This window comes from Puma concolor, chromosome A1, assembly GCF_028749965.1.
Source record: "Puma concolor isolate L17-30 chromosome A1, mPumCon1.1.hap2, whole genome shotgun sequence".
NCBI classification, from domain to species: Eukaryota; Metazoa; Chordata; class Mammalia; order Carnivora; family Felidae; genus Puma; species Puma concolor.
In genome coordinates, this window is record NC_141667.1 from 84,288,459 (window position 1) to 84,302,782 (window position 14,324).

Here is a 14,324-nt window from a genome sequence, read left to right on the forward strand (position 1 = left end):
CCTGTCAAAATGGCTACTATCAAAAAGACCAGAAATACCAAATGTTGACAAGGATGTGTTGAAAAGAGAATCCTCTTGCAATGTTGGTGGGAATGTAAAGTGGTGTGGTCACTATGAAAAGTAGTAGAGAGGTTCCTTAAAATATTGAAAATAGAGAGGCGCCTGGGTGGCTCAGTTGGTTAAGTGTCCGACATCGGCACAGGTCATGATCTCACAGTTCGTGAATTTGAGCCCTGCATCAGGCCCTGTGCTGACAGCTCAGAGCCTGGAGCCTGTGTCTCCCCCTCTCTCTGCCCTTTCTCTGCTAACACTGTTTCTCTTCCTCAAAATAAATAAACATTAAAAAAAATTGAAAATATAACTACTATATGATCTATCATCAATTCCACTTCTGGGTATTATCTGGAAAAAAATGAAAACACTAACCTGAAAATTATGCACCCCCATGTTTACTACAGTATTATTTACAACAGCCAAGATATGAAAGCAACCTAAGTGTTCAGAGATAGATCAAATGGATAAAGATGTGGTATGTACATATACAATGGAACATCACTCAGCCATTAAAAAAACAAAATCTTTCCATTTGCGACAAGATGGATAGACCTAGAGGTATTATGCTAAGTGAAGTAAGTCAGAGAAAGGCAAATATCATATGGTTCACTTATCTGTGGAATATGAAAAGCAAAACAAATGAACAAAACAGAAACAGACTCATAATATAGAGAACAAACTGATGGTTGTCAGGGGGGAGGCGGGCGCAGGCTTTCCACCTGGTAAAATAACTGGTGAAATAATTGAAAGAGATTGAGGTGCAATCTTCCAGTTATAAAATAAATAAGCCATGGGGATGTATTGTGCAGCAGAGGGAATATAGTCAACAATATTGTAATAACAATATTGTATGGTAATAGGTGGTAACTAGACTCAGCCTGATGATTTTGTAATGTATATAAATATGAAATCAATATATTGTATACCTGAAACTAATATAATGCCAATCATACTTCAAAAAAGAAACTTATAGATTTGAAATAAAATAGTACTTGAGATAAATAAACATACATTTCATATCTCTAATGCTTTATTCAATTAAGGTGAAATTATTAGAGAAAATGTAGTTTGAATATTATTTTTTCTCCTATCTCTGTCAAAATTTCTTATTCTCACATGAAATGATTTCTTCTTAATAAGCACCAGGCAAATATAAAAAGGCTGTGATAGATAAATTATGTTGCTTACGATCATTAATTACTAACAGCTCAATTATACTGTTAGGTGCCTACAATTCTCATGAAGCTTCAAAAATCCTTATCTTGGATTCTATTATGTATACAATTCATTTATATTACATTAATTATACAGATATTTAAATGAAGCAGAGATCGTGCTTTCAATTTTCACAAGTAGAGACAATGATCAAAATATTTATGTATATATTACATATTTTGTTCTGTTGACAGTCATAAAATAATTCATTTACTCAGTACAATATTAGCACCTTTTCCATGGAATAAAAAAGGCAAACCTAATTTTTCATGTTTGGATTTCTTTAAATTATTTACATTAATTTTAGAGAGTTCTTTTTTTCTTTTTTTAAATATCTAGTCCAATTTGGTCAACATTTTTCAGGAAATAAAATGTTCAAACTATTTTTAACATTAATGAATGATACCTGTAAAATGGTTTTAAAATTATGCTGAGTGCCTCATTTGTAAGTCTAAACTCTAGAGCCTGACTCCTTGATTTCAATCCGAAGATACCTGGACAAGTGACATTAACAGTATATCTCAGTTTACCCCTCTGTACAATGGGAACAACATTTTCTAGTACAGATTTAAAGAGTGATATGTCATATGTTTAAAACAATGCCTAAGACATAGTGCTACTTAAGTATTTTCTGTTATTAATATATTCCTTCTTGGAAGGAGTTCAACTTAAAATGAAAATTAATGATAACCAACTTCACCTGTATAAAATGAGTAATGACAGTTTTTATCTTTAAAACTCCATGAAAATAGTAGAAAGTACTTTATAGGCTAAACTTTAAAATTCTAATTACTGACCTAAGGAGAACTGCCCCTTGTCACATGACTGAACAGTGTAGCAGTGAAAAATCTTTTTATCCTTCAAGTTGTTATTAAAACCTATATGACCAATGACCTAACTCTGACCATATGGGAATGTATAGAGAAATTAAGACAACCATAAATAATAAGTTTTTAGATCCACCGAAGGTTGGGGCTAGATATAAGGAGAATCCCAGGCAGACAATGATGAAGATATGTAAATTAAACCCATGTCTAATCTCTCAGATAATTCCATCTTTCTCTCCACTCTTCCTTCTTGCTTTATAATAAACCACCTCCCAGGACTGGTCAGGGCATATTGAACCCAACACTCCAAGAAAACCCATATGAAAGAAAACAAGGATCCCAGTAGGAGGTTTCTATGGAAAATGAAATATCCTTGCTTTCGTTTCATTGAAGAAAACCAGAATGATCCCATTCCAAACTCAATATATTTTCTTCATGTATGACAAACTCTTATCCAGGAGTTCTGACTATAATAAAACAGTGGGCTTCTGGAAGACATTCAGTGAACAGGTACTTGCTTGTTAGAAATTCTATTCCCTTATAGCAGAGAGTCTTTTAGGATATATATCTTCTTAGGGTGTTTTAGGATTAAAACATTGGATTTAAAATCCATTTATGACAGCATGCCATAGTGGATGGCCTAGGGATTGGTAGAAATAGGAGTGAGGAAAAGAGAAAGAAAATATATGCAGAGGATTCATTGTTGGACTGCTAGGTTAAATGTGCCCTGGCCAGTCCTGGGGAAGTGGCATATATGAAAGAGAAAGGAGAAGGAGGAATTAACTGGACTTGGGTTATTGTGCTAGTTACTTTAAAGGTTATATTCATATACATTTTCATATTCTACCATTTTGTTCTGTATCTGTCAATCACCCAAAATTAGAGTCTTTAATCTCTCTTCTTTAGCCAAATCCCCATTGAATTTTCCTAACAATTTGCTGCTTTTCTTGGATCATTTTAACTTGATTACTTCAAATCTTCTATTATTTCTAGGAATAGACTGACCTGCCTTTAATATACAGTATATTCAATATAGCTAAATATTCTTGCTGCTGAAGTCTTCCTGGAGAATCTCTCTGCAGCTTAAAGCCACTGATATGCTGATCAGTGGGGAAAAATACTATGGAAAATATTTACTTATTAATTGCGAATTCTAAGTTTTATTTATATGCACGTATATCCTAGTAAAGCATATACATTTTTTAAATTAACATATTCAGAAAACTCACTTAGTATTTTAAAACTTTACCTTGGAGTAGAACTGGTTTGACTCCACTTTTGTCTCCAATTCTCTGCCCAATCTGCAAGAGCAGTGACAGTGAACTTTGGTGCTGGAGAGGCAGTCAGTAGAAGACAGATGCCTCAGTAAACCAGTGATAGAGTATTCAAGCCTTGAATAACTGAGTGTTGACTATAGTTTGGAAGTTACAAAAATACTAAAATGTGATTTTTCTTTTAGGTGGGAAATGAGAAAGAATGAAAGACTAGAAGAGGAAGAAAAAGCAATGCTGGAACATTTAAAACAATTTTGCACCATCCAGAACTCTTCTGTCTCAGATAACACAGAGGAACCATAATCTGCAGAAAACAGCAACAGCTTTATTTTAGGAAATAATCACATGTAATGGAGTAGGATTTTTACTACAGTCAGAATGAACCTCAGATGTGCTGTGAAGCATGAAACCAATAACTGAGTAATCTCTGAAATGAAAAGGAATACACCACATAAAGAATAAAGTGCTACACATTTTTTACTTTAAAAATAATTTCAAATGTTTTTCTTTCCTCAGTTGTTCTCTTTATATAACTGCTGCCATCTCGTGTTCCCTTTGAATTATATTTTTTTTCTTCTTTCAGTCTTGAAGTATCTATGACAACAGACAAAATGTTTGGAAATCTTTTCCCTAAGGATTTTTAAATACAGCATTTGGATGTTAAGTTGAATGGAGTAACATAGCCCCTTGAGGGTTGTCTGAAAATTTCAATTTAGTTTTATAGCTGTAGCCCAAGTCCAGGTCTTAGCGACTTTTAAAACCCACCAATGTACCAGCCTCCTTTTCCAAAGCCACTTCCTCAGGCAGTTTATCTTAACCAGCAAAACATTCTCCTAATATATAACTTTAGTCCTATCTCTGCCTATAATGGTTTTTCAAACATCATATTTAAACTTTCAATCATATGCTTTCAGATCCTATACCCAATGTCTCCATGTTCAGGCAACTGCCTGTTATCCTCTTGGTTCAAGCCACACACTTACCATTTTCCCCAAGTGGAAACCATCTTTCTCCCCAAATAACATTTAAAACTCATTCCAGCAATCCCATAGTTTCTGTTACTTCTCTTATTTCTATTACACTCACAGACTCACACACACACACACACACACACACACACACACACACACACACAATGGAATGTGTTCTAGAGCCCTCACATCAAGTTATAATTACTATACCCTTCCTATTAGTGCATGGTATTCGATTATAAAGACCTCAAAGGGTTTGTCATATGAAGTCTCCCTCTTTAAGGGGTTCCATAGTTTTCCCAGATACCTGCTCCAGAGTTATCCATCTAGTGGGTAATTAATACATTAATTAGTAAATAACTCCAACAGTTGTTTGAATGTCATTAAAAGAAGACAATTAGATTGTTGAGCAATCTACAGGACATCTGGGAGAAGCCTTATCTATTTTAGACCATATGACATCGAACATTATGTTTCTGATGTTCTCAGATTGTCCATGTTCCCACATTCTGTGATTTTTATAAAATATGTGTAGGCTAGATAATTTCCAAAGGAAAGTACTTATGCATTTTTTAAAAAGTAAAATCTTAGAATGCAGAGGAGGCCACCTTAGAAAATCTCTTGCATTATTTCCTACATAAAAACATATAAATGGCCATGTAGCCAGCTGTCTACCAAGTAACACATTTTATTTCTATAAAATGTACTTTGTTGGTTAGTATAATCATGAACTAAATGTTTTAAGACAATGTTGGAATAATTTCTAAAACTTCTATACAGACAATTTAAAAATGGTAAGAAATATTCATGAGAATTGAACTTTGCACCTAATCTTACCTATGAACACTAATCTTACCTATAGTAACACTGTAACAATCAACTGAAGACAACAATTTTCTTTCTTTAGCTTCATGATGGTTTGTGTAAATCTGCACACTATATTTTATTAGAATAGACACTAAAAGAGAAAGTCAAAATAAAAATAAACTGAACCAATAAACTAAATAATCTTATAAAGTAAAATATTTCATATTTGGGTTCTTTGTCTTCTAATATATTTAAAAATCATCTTTTAACACTTTTTTCTTTTTTTTTCTTTTTTTTTTACTGAATCTGTACATTTCTATGGTAATGCTAAGAAGTGACTTATTTCCTCTAGAAAAAATGTCTTAATGGCTCCATTTAAAGGGTAATAAGAATAGTAAGGGGAGAAGGAGATGAGGAGGAAGGAGAAAAATGTGAAAAACAGAAGAGTTTACAGATGAATTCTCTTCTATATTTGCTCAGTGAGATTACTGTAGCCAGTGGAAGGAAATTTATAATTGGGAATATTAAATGACAAGACATTGGTTTATCAGATTATTTTGACTTTATACTCAACATGTTTCTTAAAATATGAAAAGAATGGTATTTAAAAAGTTATTCTTTCTCATGTTTATTTTGCATTTGTGTAACTTAACAGCAGCAATTAAGCCTAATACTTTATTAGTCCCAATACGCTTATTGCAAAAATATTATCTTCCTTCTGTGTTCTGTTTAACTGTATTTTTATGTAATTATAAAGATGTATCTAGTTTACTGGTTACTATGTGAAAAAGTATGAATTTTTAATAAAATATAGATAATAATCTATATTTCAAGTATTTTACGTTTTTGTCATCGCTACCAAATACTCTATAGAACTATCTACCAAGAAATGTGAAAAGTAAATCGCTTATTTTGTCTACCAATAGGTGCTTACCCAAAGTGTTCTATTACCCCAGTTCACATATTCCTGAGTCAGAGAGAGCTTCTGGTAATTTTTAATTAGCATTTCTTATTATAAAAACTCTTTAAGATTTTTGAATGCTTTTCATTATGCTTGAAATATTTCATAATTAAAAACACAAAAAAAGCTGTATTCAGACTTCTAAAGGAAAGAAATCTGGTCACATACTACAACAGGGATGAATATTGAGGACATTATGCTAAGTGAAATAAGACAGAAAAAGACATATACTGTATGATTCCACTTATATAGGGTAGCTAAAGTAGTCAAATTTATAGAGACAGAAGGTAGAATGGTAGTTACTTGGGGCTAGGGAAAAGAAGAGACATTTAATGAGTACAGAGTTTCAGTTTTACAAGATGGAAAAGTTCCGGAGCTCTGTTTCACAACAGTGTGAATATACTTAACACTATTCAACTATATACTTAAAAAAGGTTAAGATGGTAGGTTTTATGTTACGTGTTTTTTAACACACACACTTCCCCAGAACAGCTATATGTAGAAATTCCATTGCAAAATGCCTAACAAGATGCCTGAAAGCTCTTAATTTTTATTGGGAACCATGAGACCAATACATCCAGCATCAGTTATTATTCCACACAATGACAAAACTATTTGGTTTGCCTTTGAGAAATGTTTTCAATAGCACCCCCAGTAAAGCAATAAACACTTGTTTGTCAAGAATTTACAGAATTCAAAACCTTATAAAAACACTTTTCCTTTCAAAATATTATAATTACTTGCACACATAAAGACCTGTATTATGGGGCACTTGGGTGGCTCAGTTGGTTGCGTGTCTGACTTCAGCTCAGGTCATGATCTCGCAGTTTGTGAGTTCAAGCCCCACGTCAGGCTCTGTGCTGACAGCTTGCTCAGAGCCTGGAGGCTGCTCCGGATTCTGTCTCCCTTTCTCTCTGCCCCTCCCCCACTCACACTCTCTCTCAAAAATAAACATTAAAAATTTTTTTAAGTTAAAAAAATAGAAAAAAAGACCTGTATTACTTACCAATTACTGTACAAAATTACTGACATAATTTGGCAGCTGAAAATAATATACATTATCTCACAATCTCTTGTGTCAACTCTTTTGTGCCTGGGCATGGTTTAGGATATAACACAGTTGCAATGAAAGTATAAGCCAGGGTTGTGGTCTCATCTGAGGCTCAATTGGGGAAGGATCCACTTCAAAGCTCACATCGTTGTTGACAACATTCAGTAGCCTGCAGACTATCAGACTAAGGACCTCAGTTACTTGCCATGTGTGTCTTCCCATAATGGCCTCCTTCTTCCTCAGAGTCAGCAAGGGGAAAAGAATCTCCTTGAAATATGAATGCTATTGGGGCACCTAGGTGGTTAAGTTGGTTAAGCATCTGACTTCACCTCAGGTCATGATCTTGTGGTTTGTGGGTTCGAGCCCCATGTTGGGCTCTGTGCTGACAGCTCAGCCTGGAGCCTGCTTCAGATTCTGTGTCTCCCCCTCGCTCTGCCCCTCCCTTGCTCATTCTCATTCTCTCTTTCTCTCTCTCTCAAAAATAAACATTAAAAAAAAGATCAATGTTACAACTCTATGTAATGTAATCAAACGCATGCAACTATGCACATTATATCACCTTTAACAAATTCTAATGGTCAAAAGCAAAACACTCTTCCTGCCCATGCTCGGGGGAAGGGAACACACAACAGCATGAATACCAGAAAGTGAGTTTGATGGATGGGAGTCACTCTGCAGTCTATCCACCACAAATTGGAATTTAGGCACTGAATATCCTTTATGAGGGTAACCATGTTGAGAAGTGGAAGTAGAGATGGGCTACAGATAAAGAGCCAGGACTTAATACTTACCGCCACTTATCAAGCAGCTACAGTAATCCAGGCTTTTTGCAAGACAATATATATAAAATAGCCAATTAAATTCTTTCTAAGCCCCTGTTTAGAATTTTATTGAGACTCCCACTTGAGATAAGAAAATGAGTTATAGAAATATGAAAAAACTGACTCAGATTTTAAATGAAAATGCACAGTGAGGTTCTAGTCAAGATGGCCGTGTAAAAAGATCCTGAACTCACCTCCTCCCATGACACACTGAATCTACAGCTACATATGGAACAATTTCCTTTGGAATAAAACCCTAAAACTAACTAAGAAACAACTACACATCAGGCAAATGAGAAAAACACCACATCAAAGTGGGTAGGAAAGACTGAAACACATACTCACCATAAAACCTACCCCCGGCTTGATAACACACAGTCAAGAGGGAACTCAAAAACCACAGCTTCTTCCTAAGGAGTGAAGGGTTTGAACCTCAAATAGGGCACTTCAACTTTTAAGACCTGCAGCTAAGAGATGAGCCAAAACATCTGGCTTTGAAAAACAACGGGCTTGCATATACAAGACCCACAAGTCTACAGTGATCTGAGAAAAGAGTCTTAACAGACTCACACACTCAACACTTAACCTGCTCCACACGGTTCAGAAGCAGCTGATCCTGATCAGACTTTATGGTAAAGAATCTCATTTGTTAATAAAAATACAGCGTAATGCATTGTACTTGTGAGTTGTTCAAAAGCGTAGGCATTCCCCCATCCCCAAAGTGGGCACCATCATTACACCGCACCATGTTTCTCTCCAATCTGTGGGCACCTTTTTGTTTTCTTTCCATGGGTCCCACACCTTTACAAATCCTCAGCCTTGCTCTAGCCAATGTATGCCACCTACACACTCTCCCTTTGCATACTATCTCCCAGAGGGGAACTTTTACACCTGTTTGGTGCCCCAATTTTTATGACTGCCACCAAAGGGATGCTCTTTCATTGCCTGACTTTGGAGGTGGGTGGGGTGAGTTGTGTTCCTGGATCACAGAAAAGAAAAAGAGAGGACTCTTGCTTTGGATTATGTCTTCCTCTCTCTCTCTGCCCCTACCCCCCTCACACTCTGTCTGTCTCTCTCAAAAATGAATCAACATTAAAAAAAAAAAAAAAAGAAAATAAAAAGAGAGGAGTCAATAAACACATCAGAAATGAAAAAGGAGACATTAAAACAGACATCATGCAAATACAAAGGATCTCGTAAGAGACTACTATGAAAAATTACTCATGAAAAGATTTGGCAATCTAAAAGAAATGGATAAATGTCTTAAAAAAACAAAACAAGAACAAAAAATTACTAAGGATGATTCACAAAGAAATAGAAAATGGGAACAGACCAATTACTAGTAAGGTGATTGACTCAATAATCAAAAACCTTCCAATAAACAAAGTCCAGGACCAGACTGACTACCTGGTGAATTCTATAATCCTTCAAAGAATAATTATTAACAATCCTTCTCAAGCTCTTCCAAAAAAATAGAAGAGGAAACACTTCCAAATTCATTTTATAAGGCCAGTATTACCCTGATACCATAATCAGAGAAGGATGCCACAAAAAATTACAATCTAAATTCTCTGATGAGCATAGTAGCAAAAAATGTCAATAAAATATTAGCAAACTGAATTCAACAATACATTAGCAGGATCATACACCATGATCCAGTGGGGTTTATTCCAGGGATGCAAGGAAGGTTTAACATCTGCAAATAAATCAATGTGATATACCACATTAACAAAATGAAGCATAAAAATCATGATTTAAATAGTTACAGAAAAAAGCACTTGACAAAATTCAACATCAATTTGTGATAAAATCTGAGGGAATTTACCTCAACATAACAAAGGCCATATATGACAAGCCCACCACAAACATCATACTCAATGGTGAAAAGCTCAAAGCTCTTCTTCCGAAATCAGGAATATGACAATGATGCAATTCCTGCCACTTTTATTTAGCATAGAATTGGAAGTCCTAACTACAGAAATTAGGCAAGGGAAAAAAAAAGCCATTCAAATCAGAAAGGAAGTAAAACTATCACTATCTGCAGATGACATAATGTTATATACAAAAAATCCTAAAGACTACCAAAAAACTTTTTGAATTAATCAACAAATTCAGTAAAGTTGCAGGATACAAAATCAATATGCAAAAATCTGTTTAATTTTTATACAATAATTAACTATCAGAAAGAGAAATTAAGAAAATAAACCCATTTTTGATCCCATCAAAAATAGTAAAATACCTAAAAATAAATTTAGCCAGAGAACTACAAGATCTGTGCACTCAGAACTCTAAGCCATTAATAAAATAAAAGACACAAATAAATGAAAAGATATTTTGTGCTAATGGATTGGAAGAAACAACATTGTTAAAATGTCCGTAACACCCACAGCAAGCTACGGAATCAATGTAATCCTTATCAAAGTACTGATGATTATTTTCATAAAAAAATGAATAATTTGAATAGAACTATAAAATACCCTGAATATCAAAAGCAATCTTGAGAAAAAACAACAAACCTGGAGGTATATTTCCTCATTTCAAATTCTATCACAAAGCTATAGTTATCAAAACAGTATGGTATTGGGATACTTGGGTGGCTTAATCAGTTAAGTGTCCAACTCTTGATTTTGGCTCAGGTCTTAAACTCAGGGTTGTGAGATCCAGCCCTGCACTGGGCTCCGTGCTGGGCATAGAGCCTGCTAAAGATTCTCTCCCTTTCCCCCTCACCCACTGAAATGTGCACATGCACTTCCCCCCCACCCCCCCAAACAACAACAACAGCAAACTGTATGGTATTGGCAATAGAAGCGACACAAAAACCAATAGAACAGATTAGAGAGGACAGAAAGAAACCCGTGCTTATGTGCCTAATTAGTTTATAACAAAGAAGCCAACAATATACAATGGGAAATAGACAGTCTCTTCAATAAATGGTGATAGGAAAACTGGACAGTCACATGCCAGAGCAAAACTGGACTCCTTATACTGTAAACAAGAATCAACTCAAAATGGATTAAAGCCTTATGTAAGACCCAAACCATAAAACGTCTAATAGAAAATACAGGTGGTCAGTTCCTTGACATGTCTTTGTAATGATTTTTTAAATTTGGCACCAGAAGTAAAGGCAACAAAGTAAAAAATAAACAAGTGAGACTACATCAAACTAAAAAGCTTCTGCAAAGCAAAGGAAACCATCAAAATGAAAACGCAACCTACTGAATGGTTGCTAATATTTGCATATTACATATCTGATAAGGGGCTAATATCCACAATATTTTAAAACTCATACAACTCAATAGCAGAAAATTTTTCGTTGAAAAACAGAAAATCTGAATAGTTTTCCAAAAACAAACAGACTGCTAAGATATGTGAAAAGATGCTCAACATCAGTAATCATCAGGAAAATGCAAATCAAAATCACAATGACAGATAACATCACACCTGTTAGAATGCCCACTATCAAAAAAGTTTTAACAGACCAGAAACAACAAGTATTGGTGAGGGTGTCGAGAAAAGGGAACCCCTATGCACTGTTGGTGGGAATGTAAATTGGTGCTGCTACTATGGAAAACAGTATGGAATTTCTTCAAGTGATTAAAAATAGGAATACCATAAGATCCAGCAATTCCACTTCTGGATATTTATCTGAGGAAAATTAAAGCACTAACAACAGCAAAAAATTGAGTCCCATATTCATTCCAGCATTATTTACAATAGCCAAGACATTGAAACAATCTTTAAGTGTCCAATGATTAATAGACGAAGAAAATGCATGCATGTGTGCACACACACACGCGCACACACAGGAATATTATTCAGCCAAAAAAGGAGTGAAATTGTGTCATTTGTGACAACATGGATGATCTTTTTCTCAGATGGAGAAACACACAAATACTGTATATCACTTTTATGTGGAATCTAAACCAAAACCAAAGAAACAATACACAAGCTCCTGGATACAGAAAACAATTGGTGATTGTAGAAATGGGACCAGATGGGCAAAATGGGTGAAGGGGCTCAAGAGGCACAAGCATCAAGTTATAAAATAAGACATGGGGTTGTAATGTACAATTGATGACTATATATAAAAATATTGTACTTCATACTGTAAGTTGCTGAGAGTAAATCTTAAAAATTCTCATCACAAGAAAAAAATTAACTATGTATGGTGAAGGATGTTAACTAGACTTTTTGTGGTAATCATCTCAGTATATACAAATATCAAATTATGTTGTGCACCTGAAACTAAAATGATGTTCTATGTCATTTATATGTCAATTTAAAAAAAGAGATGCACAGCAAAGCCCAGACTTCAACACACTACCTCTAACCTAACCAGGTAGTATTGATAAGTGGAATATAACAAATAAAAAACCAGAATACCAGAGCTGGGGTCAAAAGTAAAATTAACAGACCAGAAATGAAGAGAGATTCAAGCTGGCCCAAACTGCACACCTGATACTTTCTTCCAGCATACAGCTGGATAAAACTTCAGATACACTCCCCCAAAGAAAAGTTCAAAAACAAATAAAATGCATTTAAGGGCTCTGGAAATGGCCCATGTACAAACATCAAATAAAAAAATTATCTATTCCAGAAAAACCCATGAAAATTTGGTAGGAAAAGCTATAGTATGTGGTATCTGAACCAAAACCGCCCCTTTCTTAACTGTTCCCAGTGAGGCAGAGACTCCATCTCAGAAGGCTGCAGCAAAGACCCGGACCCTCCCAATCTGAAGACTTTCTTCCTGAGAAGAGCAGGATTTCAACATTTGTCATCCTGCCTGGTGCTGAGGCTAAATCTCTGGCAAATGCAGTCAAGAGGCGGGGGCTCTCACCTTCTGCTTAGCTCCCACTCATGGAATGGAAGCTCTATCTTAGGTGTGGTACTTTAAAAATACTGGAACCCAGATCATCTTTTCCCTACTCATGAGACAGCGGTTCCACTAAGAAAAAATTTTGTGAGGTCCAATTTACTAATCTTTTCTGATTCAGACTTTTTGCAACTTAAGTTTTTGCCCATCCCAAAGACATGAAGTTATTATGTTTTCTCCTAAAAGCTTTATTATTTTTACCATTTGCATTTAGGTGTATGACACATTTTGAATTTTTTGTGTATAACGTCAGGTAACAGGTCAAGGTCTTCTTTTAGTGTCTGTAAGAATGGAAGTTACTGGGTTGCCTGAGTGGCATATCTGGGACACCTGAAGCATCCAACTTCAGCTCAGGTCATGATCTCATGGTCCATTAGTTCAAGCCCCATGTTGGGCTCTGTGCTGACAGCTCAGAGCCTGAAGCCTGCTTCAGATTCTGTGTCTTCCTTTCTCCATTCGTCCCCTGCTCATGATCTGTCCCTCTGTTTCTCAAAAATGAATAAATGTTAAAAAATTTTTTTTCTTAAAAAGGATGGAAGTTATTTATTTTGGCAAACATATTTTCTCATGTTTGGAATTTGCAATCTTTTGCTGATATTATTTAATATTCTTAGAAAGTTAACTTTTGCTTTTTAAAAACTTTGAAATATACTGTTAAGATTTATTCATTGTTGTTATCAGTCTTGTTTCTTTCTGTTGCTGAGTATAGGCATATACCTCAGAGGTACTGCAGGTTCTGTTCTAGACTATCACAATAAAGTGAATGTCAGAATAAAGTGAGTCAAATGAATTTTTTGGTTTTCCAGTGCAAATTAAAGTTATACTACACTGTAGTCTATTAATTATATAATAGCATTATGCCTAAAATATGTACATACCTTAATACATTATTGCTAAAAATGCTAACCAGTATCTTTAAAAAATTTTTATTTTAGAGAGAGAAAGAGTGAGAGCAGGGGAGTGGGGCAGAGGGAAAGAGAGAGAGAATCTCAAGCAGGCTCCATGCTCAGAATAGAACCCAATGCAGGACTTGATTCCATGACCTTGGGATCACGACCTGAGCCAAAATCAAGACTTGGATGCTCAACCAACTGAGCCATCCAGGTACCCCTCCTAACTATTATCTGAGCTTTCAGTGTGTCATAATCTCTCTGCTAGAAGGTCTCACCTCCATGTTGATGGCTGCTGACTGACCAGGGAGATAATTGCTGAAGGGTGGGGTCTTCTTTCTTAGAACACGACAATGAAGTTTGCCTCTGTAGCATGTGATGTTGTTTGACAACATTATGTGTGTGTGTGTGTGTGTGTATGTATATATGCGTTATGTATATGTACGTGTATATATATATACACATACACACACATATCTTCCTTTAACTGGAGTCAATCCTCTCAAACCCTACTGCTGCTTAATCAAGTAATAATCTAAATCCTTTGCTATCATTTCAACAATCTTCATAGAATCTTCAC

General features: G+C 35.2%; 1 protein-coding gene and 1 long non-coding RNA gene across 8 annotated transcripts in view; one reads left to right on the forward strand and one right to left on the reverse strand.

Annotated features, from left to right (window-relative positions):
* The window catches only part of LOC147584271 (uncharacterized), an 86,039-nt gene extending 82,381 nt beyond the window's left edge, over positions 1–3,658 (reverse strand). For all 6 annotated transcript variants that reach the window (XR_015255041.1, XR_015255042.1, XR_015255043.1 and 3 more), the window contains exon 1: positions 3,346–3,658. This is a non-coding gene — a long non-coding RNA (uncharacterized LOC147584271). The remainder of the gene's footprint in view (positions 1–3,345) is intronic.
* Positions 1–5,973, forward strand: part of KIAA0825 (KIAA0825 ortholog) — a 393,731-nt gene extending 387,758 nt beyond the window's left edge. For both annotated transcript variants that reach the window (XM_086717843.1, XM_086717852.1), the window contains exon 21: positions 3,556–5,973. In XM_086717843.1, the coding sequence (XP_086573969.1) occupies positions 3,556–3,673 (118 nt within the window). In that variant the 3' untranslated portion in view covers positions 3,674–5,973. The remainder of the gene's footprint in view (positions 1–3,555) is intronic.
* Positions 5,974–14,324: the final 8,351 nt, after the last annotated feature.